We start from the raw sequence: 15,411 nt of genomic DNA on the forward strand, positions 1-15,411 counted from the left end.
GAAGGGCAGTATTGCTGCACAGCAGGATTTCGGTTTCATCAGGGTTCAGAAGGAGGTGGTTTTTTTGTCATCCATCGGTCAATATCATGGAGACAAGCTTCAAGGTCGGGATGAGGGTTTGGCGCTGGTCTTGGGGATTCTTAGGATCATTTTATCGTCTGTGTAGTTTTAACAGGAGAAGTCGTGTGTGTGTGTGTATGATTCCTGGTAGAATGGTCAGAAGTTGAACAGGAGAGCAGATAGAGATGCGCCTTGGGGAACGCAAGTGTTCACTGAGCGAGCAGTTGAGACAAAAGGGGAGAGGAAAGCTATTTGTTTCCTATTGCAGAGGAAGGAGGCAATCCATTTGATACCAGTGCCAAGGATTCTTAGGGAGTGGAGGCGGTCAAGGAGGATTGAATGGTTCACCGTGTCAAAGGCTGCAGAGAGATCGAGGAGAATCAGTGCTGTGCAGCCCTCAGTCTGCAGTGACCTTGAGATCATCCCAGATCGAGATCAGAGTGGTTTCTGTTCCATGTTGCGTTCTGAATCCTGATTGTGTGGGGTCGAAGAGATTGTTGGATTCTACGAAGGAGTTGAGCTGGCAGTATGCAGTCTGCTCAATGAATATTCGAGAGAAATCTGCGAGATCGGCCTGTAATACTTGGGGTCAAGGGTTGCCTTTTTTATAAGTGGCTTGACATGCACTATTTTGAAGGCTTTAGGGAATATGCCAGAGGTGAGGGAGTCGTTTCATATGGCTCTCCTGTTCTCCTGCGCAGGTACAGGAGAATATTTGTGTCAGGACAGAGGCGGGGCAAGGGTCGAGGGGCAACCTGGAGGGTTTGCTGGCTGATAGTAGGTCATGGAACTCATCTCTGGAGATGGGTTTGAAGGAGTCGAAAATAGGTAAAGTGGGCGTCGGGGCAGTGGGATCAGAAGGGGTCGGTGAAGGGAAGGGTGAGAGCAAGGACAGTTCGGTGTTCAGGGTTGCCGTCAAGTCCGGTGTTGGAGAAATGTAGGGAGAGGGAGTCGCAGAGCAATTGTGTGTTTGTGGATTGGGCAGAGGTGCAAGGAGGTTTCCCGAATTCCGATATATGGAGTTCTTTGCTGCGGTTGCCAGAGTTGATCATTTGTTCATTGCAATAGGCTTTTTTGGCCTTTCGGATTTTTAATTACGGTGGTGCAGGGCAAACATGGATCGGCTGAAATCGGTTTTAGATGCTCGCATTCGCGTTCCAGAGAGTTTTGTTTTTTTGACATTCCTCAGGTGGGGTTGTGAACCATTGCGGGGTCCAAGGGGGTGAGAGGAATTAGTGATTAATTAAGCCAAGAGTCGAAGGAATCTATGGTTATGGGTCTATGTCAGGGCAGCGTACCAGGGTGACTGAGAAGCAGGGCTTCGGCTAGGTCGGAGAGGACCTAGGATTCCAGCATGTGAGAGCTGTAGGGGCAGCTGCGTGAATAGAGAAAGGGATGGCAAAGTGGTTGGTCCAGATGAGTGGTTTGGGGCTGGTTATATAAACCAGGTCATGGGAGCTGAAGATTGCATCAATGGTGTGCCCACTCAAGTGGGTTGGGCCAGTGGTATGATGCGAGAGGCTGAGTGCATCAAGACGGTCAACCAACGGATGAGTCACGGGGTTGTTGTGTATATCAAACCAGACATTGAAATTTCCTAGGAGTGTAAGAGAAGGGTAATTTACATAAAATGTAGCTATTGAGTCACAGAGATTGTTGCCGAAATGTCGGTCGTATCCAGGGAGTCTGTAGATTAGTAGGAAGCTTTGGGCGAAGTTAGCAAGAGTTACCAGAAGTGATTCACAGGAGGCATTGGATGTCTGGGATTCGACGAGTGGGACTAAGAAATGGGGTTTAAAACAGGATTGCCACTCTGCCACCTCTGGGGGTTCTATTGTGGGTGATACGCGAGTAGCCGGGGGGGTGGCTCGCCCATAGCACCGGATAAGATCTACAAACAAATCCTCTAGGAAAGTATCATCCAAAAAGGCAGTCCCCTGCTGCTCCAGAACCATCAAGGACAACAATGCCCCCCTTGCCACAGCCCTGGCTGATTTCTGCAATCATACCTTTGCCACTGGCTCCTTCCCACTACCCCTTAGGTACTCCCTTGTGCACCCTCTCCTCAAAAAGCCTTCTGGCGACCTTTCCTGCCCGGCTAACTACCACCCTATCTCCACTATTCCCTTCCTGGGCAAACTCTTGGAGAAGCTGGTCATCTCCCCAACTGTTCCATCACACTGAATCTGTTGGTTGTCTCCACGACCACCAGTCTGGCTTCAGAGCAGCCAGAGGCACAGAAACTACTCTCCTGAACACCTGTGAAGACTTGCTCTCAAATCTTGATTCCAACTCTCCTTCCACCCCCCCCCCCCACTCCCTCCATGATCTTTCCTCTGCCTTTGATACAGTAAATTATACCCATGGCATCACTGACCTGGCACTGGACTGGTTGACCTCCTTCCTCTCTGACCAAACATCCCAGGTTTAACTGGGCCCTTTTCTCTACTCAGCCACACGTTCCACTTGCAGCGTCCCCCAGGGCTCAATCCTCTCGCTGTGGCTCTTAAACATCTACCTTGTCCCTCTGGCTCACTTGATCTCCACCTTATCTCCTAACTTCCAGTGTTATGCAGACGACACACAGCTCTTCTTCAATGTTCCCTCCACTGCCTCTTGTTCCTCTCTCGTTCCTGCCTGTCCGACTGCTATTCAAGCATGGTGCACTGCTAACGATCTCTGCCTTATGGCCAGTAAGACTGAGATCCTTCTCATTGGGATCCCTGCTCGCTCATTCCCTCCTACTCTCTGGCCGCCCTCCCGGGTTGTCCTCACCCTCTTGCAAGGCTAAAAGACCTTGGCATCATCTTCGACGCTTTTCTCTCCTCACATCGCAGACATTGCCAAGAAGGCCCACTTCAAGCTGCACCTCCTCAGATGCATTCTCCCTTTCCTCACCTTCCCCCAGAAATGTAATGTCGCCAGAGATCTGGTCCTCTTTAGGCACTGGGCTACTGCAACCGCCTCTTCCTCAATCTGCCTTTATCCCCCCTTCAACTAACCCACAATAGGACTGCGAGATGTATCCATTAACTCAAGCCCAGGGACCTCATCTCTCCAGCCCTAAAATCTCTCCACTGGCTCCCGGTGGCTGTGAGGATCAAGTTCAAGACCCCCTGCATTATCCACAAGGCCTTCTGGGGCCAGGGACCCTGCTACATTCAATTCTCACTCCCTAAATACCTCCCTGCTAAAGCTATTCAGTCTTCTAGCCCAAACTCTCTGCAGATCAGACGCTTCTCCAAGCAGATCATGGGGGTAGATCTTTCTTCCGCAGAAGTTGCCCTCTGGAATGGTCTCCCTGCCCCTCTCTGGCGTGCGCCGTATCGCTTTAGTTTCCAGAAGCGTCAAGACCCCCCCCCCTACTTCCCCCTCCCAATGTCCCCACACTCCCATACTAACGGCTGCCTAGTCCCTCCTCACCCGATCTACTCCAGCACCCCGATTTCCCTGGACCCTCCCTCCACCCTAAACCTGCATTTGCCCTTCCGGGCCCCCTTCCTCCGACTAGTGGCGGGGTGCGCATTCCTACAGAGTCTGGCCCACCCAGTACTCCCAATTTGTATGTGGACTATACTCCCTGCATCCCCTGAGCACTCGCCTAGCCCCAGGAGCCTTCCTTCCCTCAACCCCACCTTCGCACTTTTATGCCTCCCCTCTGCCAGCACTTCCCACCCTAGCATTACCCCTTCCGCCCCGAATGGTGCCCCTCCCGCCCTCCTCCGAACCTTCCTTACACTTCTTGTTACAACACTTGCACGATCCGAATGACGATGGACCGTTATTGTATTTTTCTTTTTTCTCCCCCACCCGCCCCCCCACAAACTCCCCTTTTTGTCATGTGGTGCCTTGAAACACCATTTGCTGTACAGACGCCTTACAAATACTCAAATACACAGGGGTCAACATGGGACAAGAGTTAAAATGACATACCCGTGTTGTAATATTTAAGATGGGTTTAATTTAATGCTCCTGTAAGGTGCAGCAAGGGCACTATAAATTCAAGATTTCATGCACTGGGTAAAATGTGGACTGGGGCGTGCAAGCTTCCCATCAGTTCCCAAAGAGTAGCCACCCTACAGAAATTCCTTCTATGGTTACATGAAGCCACTCACAAAAGAGCAAGCTGTAATAGTGGATTTGGTTATGTGGACATCAAATGGAGTCGAGAATCACCTTGCAGGACAAGCCAAATACTTAGCGACTTTGGGTCACTTTAAATGGGATAAAAATATGAACATAATACTAAAAAAAAATTGAAAATCCCAATGAGAAAAGCATCCAGCTCCCAAGTTCTTCTTTATGGAACAGTTGTGAACCACCACCCAAACCGTCACGGCACTTCAGGACTTCACATATTGAAGGATCTGGTTTAGCCATCTAACCACCAGTTCTACCATTGACAATTACTGGCCTCAGTTTCAATATTAACCATTCCACTCACCCGTTTGCCTCCGGCTTCTGGTCCAATATGGGCCAGTCTCAATAGTGGAGACTGCCTCAATTGGACCTCCATTGTTTGGGACCGTCACCGTAGTCGTTGCAACAATTGATTCATTCTGGAAAAAAAAGAAAAAAGTGTAACTGCAAGAATGGATGCTTCAAAATGAGTATTATGCAGCAGCCAATTGATCAAAGTTTCCCTCCAAAATGGAGCGAGTGGAGGATGAGGAAGGCAGGACAGGCAAGGGAGTAAAGCCAAGAGGAGCGTGGGCAAGAGGAACGTGGGCAAGAGGAGGGTGGGCGGTTAAGAGACGGGTTGGAGAGTGAGGACGGGTGTTGAGATGTATTTTGAAAAAAAATATATATATATCTGCCCTGAGAGGGAGGATTTTGGGAGGCCACCCTACTATAAACACAGAGAAAGAGTTTGGCCAAACCTAATCAAGGTAGGGTAGCTGAGCGGCAATGCTTAATCTCAAGAAGGGTGCAAGAGCGGTCTATGGCTATAATGAGTCCACATAAAGCAACACCAATAATTCCAATTATGCAAGCATAAAAATACACAAATAGGGTCACAACAACAACTATAAAACATGTATATACTTTCACCCATAGGAGATCTAGAATAGCATTTAATTAACCAGTGGAGCACAGGAAGGTACTTTGATGCATTATAGAAAAGTAGGTACTACACAAGTAGGTTTATTAAAGGACTTATGGGGCCAGTGGTTGGTTTGTTTATTTAATAATGCGCACCAAACCCACAGGTAACAGGGCGCAACAGTTACAAGAATATTTGAAACTTGGTTACAGCATATGGTTATTACAATACATACATTACATGTATACATATATAAGAGTAAAAAAGTTACATAAAGTTCAGGTAAGTAAACCCACTCAATCCCAGTCACTAGAATAATCATAGAACGGGATCCCTGAACAAGCCTCCACAGACCAAAGTCAAGAAAGTTATTTGTGGGCAGGACTTCACACCCATGTAACCCTATGGAGCTATGGAGAACAGGGTCGGGAACAGTATGTAAACTTACCCCATGACTCGGATTTCTCTAGCGACCACTGCCGGAGACCCAGAATATGTTGCGATCCATTTGTCTGTGCTCGGTCCCGTAGCAAAATGCCCAGGGTTTGCAGTCGCATAGGTAATTCGGGCACAGGATTTAGTTTTGGTCAGTTACTGCGCTTAGAAACCAGATTCAGGCAGTTTCCAGTAGTACACCCAAATGAAGACGTTTCTGGGGCAGACCACCTCCAGGGAAATAAAGGTGTGTTGCAACAGGAGTCACCAGTGAGGCGTTGACAGGCGACAGGCCCCAGCACAGCTTCCAGTCATGCAAGAAGGCTGAAAAACACAGTAGCAGGCGACATGTAGTACAAGTCGAGATCCCCCAAGTTCCAAGGATAAACTCGGAACGGTGACGGCTGCAGCGAGGTAGCCCAGGGAGACCTCCAAAAAGGCATGGATCCTCAAGGTGGGTCAGGGGGCGTGGGGGTCGAGTGTGGTACAGTAATAGAGGAGCAAGGCTTTACTGAGACAGCACTGGAGTCGATGCTGGTCACTTCAGGAGTCATCCTCTAGTCGTTAGCGGGTTGCACTTCTTTGCTCGAATGATCTGTTGCATAGCTGCAGGAGCCCTCTTTTTTTTTTACAAGATTTGGGCTGGAGTCATGCCCAAGCCCACCAATGGGACGGATCTGCACCATTAAAAACAGGTCGTGGGTATCCAATCATGGATTGCCACAAGCCACCACATCTGTCCAGGAACAGACATTCAGGTACCAGGGATGGACAGTCCTAGCGTGTATGCATGTACTCTCCCTCTCCTCCCTCCAAGGGTAATTTACCTAAGGAGTTTCCTGACCAGAGAAGATAGGAAGGCAGCAAGAGAACAATATGGCCAAGGAACAAGCAAAAAAAATAAAAACAGCGTAGCCATATTGTGGAGCGAGCCACCTTTAGTAGCCATTCACAGTAAATGCAAACGTGCACGAGTAAAAGGTTTAGAAAACTAAAATTGGCACTGCTACCACCTGCTTGTCTTAGGCACGTAATAAAAGTAATCAGAAAGCCATTGTAAGTTAAGGATACAAAGTATCCTAACTGAACTTCATTCATTGTAGCTGTAACAATACAAGAAATTCACGAAGAGTCCTCATTACTCATCTTGGGGACTGATCAGTTTCCCCACAAGAATGAGCAAACCGGCAAGTTAAGTAAAGCAATAGGCTTCACTTGCCTCCAAAAGGTCAGGACACAAAGCAAAAGAAAGGGTTTTCCATGAATGTCTATGGGACGAAAGCAGCAAAAAGAAAAGATTTCCTGACATCAGCTAAAAAGTTACCTGCATTTGGAAATGTTTCCGGTTCGCCAGACGTACACCCAAGATGAGAATTTGACCCTGTACCATTGATTTCGAATGTATTTTTGAAGACTTGTAAATATCTTGCTTCTCTGCCACACTTGTTACTTTTGTATCCATCTACTTTTGAGTGTCAGGAGTCTGTTCTACAAGTCTAATTGGTGGCACGCTGGGTGTCGGTTCTGAAATATGAACACCTTCCCCAACCATAGGTGCTATATTTAAAGCATGGCGTACATTTCTATCATTAATTTCACTTTGTACCAGAGGTTTAAGCATTACTGTGACTGTTATTTGGCATATTGGATTCCAATGATTACATCAATGTATGTTTTTATTATGCAGGGTTCCCTTTTGTTAGCACCATTTAGTCCCGTGGTGTGCCCACCACCAGGTAGTGGGCAACCCAACTACTTCGACATTCTAGATCTTGAGTGAATTCATACAATTGGACATTTTTCAGTGTACCAGTGTTGTGTGTTTTCAACTGCATGGAAAAAAACTACACTACCAGCCCCCCTCCCCAGTGTTCTCCTTGTTAAGATTGATTTTCAGAATCTACCCTGGTGGTGGATTCTGAGAGGCCAACTTATAATTGTAAACAGGAAAGGTATGTCCAGCCAAATCCAGTCAAGGTAGGGTAGCAGCGAAGGAAGGCTTAGACTCGGGGGGGGTGGGGGGGGACTGGATTTGGTCTGAGTGCTACAATGAGACACACACCAAGTACTCCACTAATACCAGTTAGACAGAAAGAGTTACACAAAATACAATTATTAGGGTCTTTGAGGTACACTCCAAGCAACTAAAAACACTAGGCAAGTACTAAGCAACTACCAACTACCATAAATACATATGTTCATCTTTGGTGTTTCTACCGACTGAACAACAATTTACTTTTAGAGACGGTAGGCAATTGCAGCAGTTAGAAGCAACCAAGTAGTAAAGTGTGAATCAATTTCAGAACCAGTAATCACAGGCAAGTCATTTAGATAGAACACCTACAAATAAACTATTAACAAGATATCTAGCATTTGATATGTCTGGCCCCAATAGGGAATCATCCCAGGTGCCCAAAGGTTACCAATTCAACAAAACACTGTTCAGGTGGGTTTGCTATTGATTGTGACAATAGATGCCTGTAGCTTCGTTGTCGAGGGTAAGTGTTCCAAAGTTAAGACAAGTTCACAATGCTTTCTCTCCCAGTCCCACCACTCAAGGAACGGCCCAATGTGTGCCTTGATCAGACCACCGCCAATCGTAGAGAGGCTAAGGAGAGATAGTGTGGGGACTTTACACACATGCAACCCTATGGCTGGGATGGGCAAGCATAGGTAGTATAACCTACCCCTGCCCCCCTACTCAGATTATAATAATACTTTAATGTGATATAGATTGAAAAATTCAAACTTTACACATATTACTTATACATAATCAAAAAAGGAAAATTTAAAATATGCAATTTATACAATTGTGTAAGTATAAAAAAGAAAAGAAAAATCAAGTATATCTAGATACATATAACTTTTAAAATCATTTCAGTCATTTAAATCAGGATGCCCATCGCTTTTTCAATCTGGAGCCATACATTGTATAATGCAATAAAAAGATGCATATTTACTGTATTAGTACAGTATAACCAAAATTGATTTTCCGGTATAGATTCCAGATTATGGGCAAATTCTCCTAGATATTTAACAATTGTGGGTCTCATTGTGATACATTCAGTTAATAGATGCTTGGCTGTCTCCAGACTTTCAGGTAGGTTACATATACAACATCGTCTTAGCCTTGTGGAAGGGCATAGGTACAGATATGCCTGAGGTTTCATAAAGTTGTAAAGTCGATACTTTACAAAGGCACATGACTTTAAACACCCTAGATGGGAAAAGTTCTCTACCCAATCCCAGAGATCTACCTTTTTCCCCAGTGCTGTCATGACCTCCTGGGAAATGGTTGTCCCTCTGTCAGTCCAGCCAATATCTCTCAGAAATTGGGTCATACTTTTCTGGAGAGGAGAGGTAGTGTCTTTTTTACTTACTTCTATATGCATGGTAACCAGCATAGGGTTAAAAGAACTATTCTTCATCTTGAGATAAAAGCCCACCCTCTTTTTCAGTACTATTGCTTTAAGTGAGGGTAGACCCAACTCTAGCCTTATAAGGGCCATAGGAACACTAGGGGGTAACCCCAGTATGCGCCGCCAAAATTTTCCCTCAACCACTTGTAGCCAGGCTAGATCCGAAGAGGTTAGTGCTTCCAGGCCATACGTAATCATAGGCGCAAACACCTGTATGTACAGGAGTCTCGTCCCCCATAGTGTAAAACCAGCCTGCCTCCTGGTAAATGACGCAATTAAAGCTGTAACTTGCTGCGCCCTAGCTCTCCTATTTTGTCTACATAGAGAGTAATCACCCCATGGTTCAATTTCAACTCCTAAGTAATGATAGGAAGGGGAATAAAGTATATTATCATGCTGCACCCATAGCTCAACACGAGAGACTTTCTTCTTCGTGAATCTAATCACTTTGGTCTTATCAAGGTTAACAGCTAACCCATTAATCTTTGCGTATTCCCATAGTGCTACCGCTGAGCGCCTAATACCAGCAATAGTGTTGTCGAAAATGACCAAATCGTCCGCATATGCCAGTACTGCGCAAGTTGTATCCCCTACTTTAGGTGGGCAGTTATTCACTTCGGCCAACACTATTGGGATTTCGTATACGTACAGATTGTACACCAGTGGAGCAGTTACACATCCCTGTTTTACCCCCCTATCTTGTCTCACTTGTCTAGTCAAGGATCCCTCTTGATTTAACCTGAGGCACACCATGGTGTTATAGTGCAGCTGTCTTAAGTAGTAAAGTAGACTAGGCGGGCATCCCATAGCTTCCAGCTTTGTCCACAGCCTGGCTCTAGGTATAGAATCGAATGCGGCCTTAAAGTCAATGTAAAGGGCATACAGCGGGGGCTGTCCCTTGCTAAGCGCCCGAGTTCGTAGTGTGTCCATCACCCACAAATTGTGCGTGGTAGAGAAACCACGCCGGAATCCACATTGGAACCTACTAAGCATGTTAGTCTGTTCAGCCCAATTCTCTAATTCCGTAAGCAATAAAGCCGCAAATAGTTTTCCCGTGGTATCCAGCATGGACAGAAGCCTATAATTATTTGGATCCATACGGCATCCCTTCTTGAACACCGGCACCAATATCGCCGTTTGCCATGTACGGGGAATCATCCCCCGAGCTAATACCTTTTTAAAGAGTATTGACAGAAGAGAAGCCCAAAAAGCCGGGTGGTTCTTAATAACTATATTCGCTAGCCCATTCGGGCCAGGAGCTCTAGAAGCTTTCAAGGTTGCTATTTTATTCAGTATGGCCTCTTCCGAGGCCTCAAAGGGCGGGGGGAAGGGATTCTTCACTCTAGATATTATGGGTACATCTACCTCTCCAGAGTTACGGTCCAGAAGAAATCTTACCCAGGTTTCCTCTCCTATAGGATTATCCAGCTGACCCTTGGCCTTCTCTCTGTTCTCTTTCAGTAGCTGCCATATATTACGTGAATTTCCAACGCAGATAGTGTTTACCAGCCTCTGATTTCTAATATTCCTCTCTGTATTTCTGATGGTTCTGATACTAGCTCTATATTTGTTTTTAGCTTTTCTGACTTTATCATAGTAGAAGGAACCCGCTATATTCAGTCTCCTAAACCCCCGCAATTCTGCTCTTAGCCTTCTCTTAGCATCACGAATATCCTTATTATAAGGCTGAGTGGTACCTCCGGGATTTATCATAACGTTTTTCCTTGAGGTCGCATGTAGTCCTGAAAATTCCAGGATCCATTCTTCTATTTCATTTACGGTCAGCTGTTCAAAATGGGGAAGGGGAGCCTGGGCTTGATATAAGAGTGCTTCCGTAGCCATCTAATGTTTCTCTCCGACCAGATAATTCTAGTGCCTGTGCAATTGGTTTGTATATTGCCTATATTACACTTAATGGCGGGAGAGAGAAAAAGTTGAAGGGAGCACTCAAGAGCCGCATGGTCACTCCATTCATTGGGTATGATTCTCATATCATTTACTATAGGCAACATTTCAGGACACATGAATATGTAGTCTAGGGTGCTGTATGAGATACCATTAGACCAAGTCTGTTTCCCCGGCCTATCACCCATTGTTCTACCGTTAATCATGGATAAATCCCATATCTCAAAGAATTGTAGCCACCCCAACCCTTCACTCTCTCTTTTGTCATGGGTCATTAGACATTTTTCATTCAGGGCAGGGTATTTGGCGACCAACTGATCATCCTTCATATGACAATTAAAATCACCCATCACCACTTCCGCTAGATTGCCAGGTCTTTGAGTCCAAAAAGTCAATAACTCATGGATGGCTTCTTGTAGAGATTCCCTTATCAATGCTCCCAGGGGATTATAGAGGTTAATCAGTAAGAATCTACTGTGCCCATAATCCTTGGGATAGTCAACCTCAACCGCCAGATGGTAATCAGTGGCATTGACCAGGATCTTCCGCGAGTTGATCGTATTAACCACCCCTATAATAAGTCCCCCATAAGGGCGACCCTCATCCCCTCTTTTGGCAAATGTCTGATGTACTACAAAACCGTCCAATAATAGAGAGTTCAATGCCCATGTTTCCTGGAGACATATACAGCTATGCTTCAGCAATAAATCCATAGACCCTTCTGATCTCAAAAGATGGGCAAAACCCTGACAGTTCCAAGAAACGAAGGAAAAGCTTCAGAGGTTCTGTGTCATTCGCGGGAGAGCTTCCAGCAATGTTTTGAGGGCTTGTTGTATTTCAGACATCGCCGTATTTTCTGGTGCCTCTTGACTGACCAAATTATCTTGCACCACTATCTTGTCCAATGGAGTTTGTAACTCCTTGGTCATGTAATCCTTAGTTTCTTCAGTAAGGACTCTCTCCTGTGGATCTACATCAATAGCAATATCTACGGTTATCAGTTCTTTTTTAAATTTTCTAATCAACTGAGCTGAGGCAAGGAAAGTACAGTGGATGGCGGAAACATGTGGATTAGGGACCTGCAAGGGTTCGATGAAAAAGAAGTCGTCGGATTTCAAAACTCTCAACTGTGGGATATAATGTAGTCGGGTTAGGAATTCTGATCTTGCCAGCCAGGGATTTTTACCACTAGGGTAGAGGTTCTCAATGTAGCAAATACGATTCTCATTACATTCCTCATCCGTGCTAATTTGCACGGGCCGTACCGGCTCTGGTGTTTTATCTGTACCAGCTGAGCCGATCTGATCCTCCGGGTCGACTGTGATACTATCATCTTGATCAGTGTCTTCATCAGAGAGGCCGACTAGATCTGCCTCCTTAAATTTTTCTCCTGGTACTAACCAATCGGCCAATGACCCCTTAGCTTCTGCGGCTCGAGCTACTGCTCTCGCCTTTCTTTTTCTGGCTTTTTTGGAACGTGTTTCCGCAGCTGCTTTAGGTCTTACACTGGAGGGTATAGGATTCGTTGCTACTTTCTTGCTTTTCAAAGCCCTTTTGGCCAATCTTCGTTGTTTCCTCGTAAGAAAGATCCCGGGGCTGTGCACGATTTCTAGATCCTCTACAGTTATTACTGAAAGGTTTTCTATAGGAGGATTGACCTCCAGGTCCTTGTCCAGGATAGCATCTTCCGCCACTTCTTCCATTCTCTCCTCTGCTTCTTTCATCTCCTCAATGGTATGAATAGCATCCGCTAGGTTCTCTTCTAACTCATCCTGCGGGAAGTCCTTCCGCTCTAGTGCCCTCGTAATATTATTCGTATTTGTCAGTATGCTCCCAGTCATCTGCAACAGTATTTTGAGTGCAAATTGTAATGACGCTACAGATGATTGGAGCTCCATAATGGCCGTGTTGTTAGTGTACGGATTTAAATCTTCGTTATCTTCCTTCTCCGGATCATCTTCTATGGAGGCCATCGCTAGATTAGGAGATACCGAGAGACGTCCACAGCTAGACACAGGATTGGCTTCCTCAAGTGTTATATTACTACTTTCTTTATGGTGAGTAGAATTATTAGATGCCTTTGCTGGATTCTGCGTTACCATCCCTCTCTGGATACTCAAGCAGAGGTCAAGTAATGAGTTATTATCAATATCCTCATAATTTGAGGAATTTAGTATGATAGTCTCCTTGTTCCCTGGCTCAGCCATTACCTCATTGATTGTTGAGTTAATCTCCGGTGGTGAATTTACTCCAAAAAAGTCTGTGATGGCTCCTTGTGCCACAGGCGTTGTGTTAAGATTCTTTTTGCTTTTATTACCTTTCTATTTTCCTTGCCATCGTTCACTGGCATCGTCATGCCTTTCCGCAGGTTATAATTTGACTGTGGTGCTTTTTTCCCCTCGCTGCATTTCCTCAGCGTGATAATTCGATCCGTGGGAAAATACTGAATTAGAACCCTACTATTTATACTACCCTAAAACAGTCACCACAATTCTGTGCCTGAACAGACCAGCCACCTCTATAAGTCACGTGCCCCAGGCAACGTTATGACTAGTGGATAGCTCACGGAGGAATATAAATGATGTGGGCATGGGGCGGGGGGGGGGGGGGGGAGGGGTGTGTGTGTGTGTGTACTGCAGGGAACCACAGAGTACCCCAGTGGACAGTCACGTATGCCAGCACACTGGGGTACTCGGGTCAGGGAACCGGAAATACCAGCACCCACTCCGTTCCTGTCGCCCAGTGCTCTACCACCTACTTGTGATACTCCGGCGTCGCCTCGTCTCGGCACACAGTAGGCTCTTGTGGCTGCTGCCTCCGTCCTGTTCTCCGTACTGGAACTCGGTCCTCGTTGCCTCAGCCTTGCCTCAGCCTTGGCGTTACAGAGCCTCTAAGCTCCACCGAGTATCCCGTACCTCCTGTGCTTTCCCGGACTGCTAGCACCGTCCGCACCGTCACCACACCGTCAACAACCCGCAGCTCACAGCCGCCCGCAGCTGCAGCCGCCGTAGTGGCGGATTAGAGTAAAGGACCTTCCAACCACAGAGTCCATAGAGTCAAGCCGCACTGTCGTCCTGCCACATACCGAGACATAGCCAAGACACAGCCGCTTCAGACTCCCGCGATTATTACAGGAAACAGTTCAGTAATTCCTAAATCCACTGAGCCCAATTACATCTGTAAAGTGACGGGCGTGGGTGCAGAGGTCACTTTAACCACCAGGATTGGGTTTGGATAGTGTGCATTTCAGGCTCTGGTGATATGGTTCTGAAGACTGGACAGCTGGACGCCCTTGGCATAAAGAGATTCAGACCTTCACGGTACAGGTAAACTCTGGACACAGACGGTGGGATTAGGTAGTAGCCGTTACAATCAGGTGGCGACGGGCGATCTTTCAAGAGCGAAGGAGTAGGCCCTCTCCAGCTTCTCTTCAGTGTAGGAGGCTGAATCTGCAGGGGCAGACTTTTTTTGTACATCTTGAAGATCCACAAGTTCCGAGGAGAGCGAGCTGCAGAGAGGAACCTGGTCAGTCCACTGAAAGGTCCCGGGACGCTTCTGAAGGCTCAGCATGGATGTATCCCCGAGAAGGGGGGCCATGACAGGTTGTTCCCACCAGCCAAGTTATCAAAGCACGGACAAGGGACTTTGAGATCAGGACAGAGGAGGAGGGCATCAGGACTTGGCTGGATGTAATGCTGGTCAGCTGCGACAGCTAACTTCAGCGTGCTGCACTTCTATGTAGGGGTCTTGGATCCAATGATCTGTTGAATAGCTGAATGAGTCCTCCGAGGATTTGGTTTGGAGTCGCCACCAGGTCCACCAATGGTTAAGCTGTGCACCATTCAAACTGGCAGGAACTGTCCAATAATGGGCATCCAATGGCCAACATTCTGCCAAGCAACAAACAGTTGCCAGATGTGGACTGGGCCCAGACTGTTCTAGACCTCCACATAAAGCCACACAGACCCACCACTTTGACCAGGAAAGGGCTTTCCGTATGACAATTCTGGACCAGAAAGGGCAGGTAGAAGGCCACATTACACTCAGCCAAAGGAGTAGTGAAATTCTTGTGGCACTTCATTTTAAAGTATATGGTAATCTTTATGGCATTATGCGGTAAAACGCAAAAGGGTACAAGCAAAATGTCACAAACATAAATATCACTCCAACCACCCCATTCTGGACACATTGCAAATAACCACAAAGTTACAAAAGGAAAGGTAATAAGGATATAAAATATCCTAGCAGCACTTTAAGTTGGTGTGCAGCGTTAAAAAACAGGGAATTCACTAAGGTAGACAGTCTCCCAGTACTGAGTAGTCTTAGAGACTAATCTGTTTCCTTAAAGGAGCAGCAAAAAGCAAGGGAAATGCATCTGTGGCCAGGAGTTGCATGCATATGTGCAGCTATCCAATGTCAGAGTAACATATTAACCCCTGCATACTATGCTAAAGCAGGGCAAGGACTGTTTGCATTGTATGGGAACCAGTCAAGTTTTTACCAATTTTACTAACCCTGTATCCTTCAGCATGTCTCCCAAACTAAGTG

The 15,411-nt window shown here is 46.4% G+C and overlaps 1 protein-coding gene across 3 annotated transcripts in view; it reads right to left on the reverse strand.

Moving 5' to 3' along the window:
• RACGAP1 (Rac GTPase activating protein 1) overlaps positions 1-15,411 on the reverse strand; it is a 176,102-nt gene that overhangs the window by 72,471 nt on the left and 88,220 nt on the right. For all 3 annotated transcript variants that reach the window (XM_069653668.1, XM_069653669.1, XM_069653670.1), the window contains exon 8: positions 4,505-4,619. In XM_069653668.1, the coding sequence (XP_069509769.1) occupies positions 4,505-4,619 (115 nt within the window). The remainder of the gene's footprint in view (positions 1-4,504; positions 4,620-15,411) is intronic.

Source organism: Ambystoma mexicanum, chromosome 3q (assembly GCF_040938575.1).
Source record: "Ambystoma mexicanum isolate Mex_15411 chromosome 3q, UKY_AmexF1_1, whole genome shotgun sequence".
Taxonomy (NCBI): Eukaryota; Metazoa; Chordata; class Amphibia; order Caudata; family Ambystomatidae; genus Ambystoma; species Ambystoma mexicanum.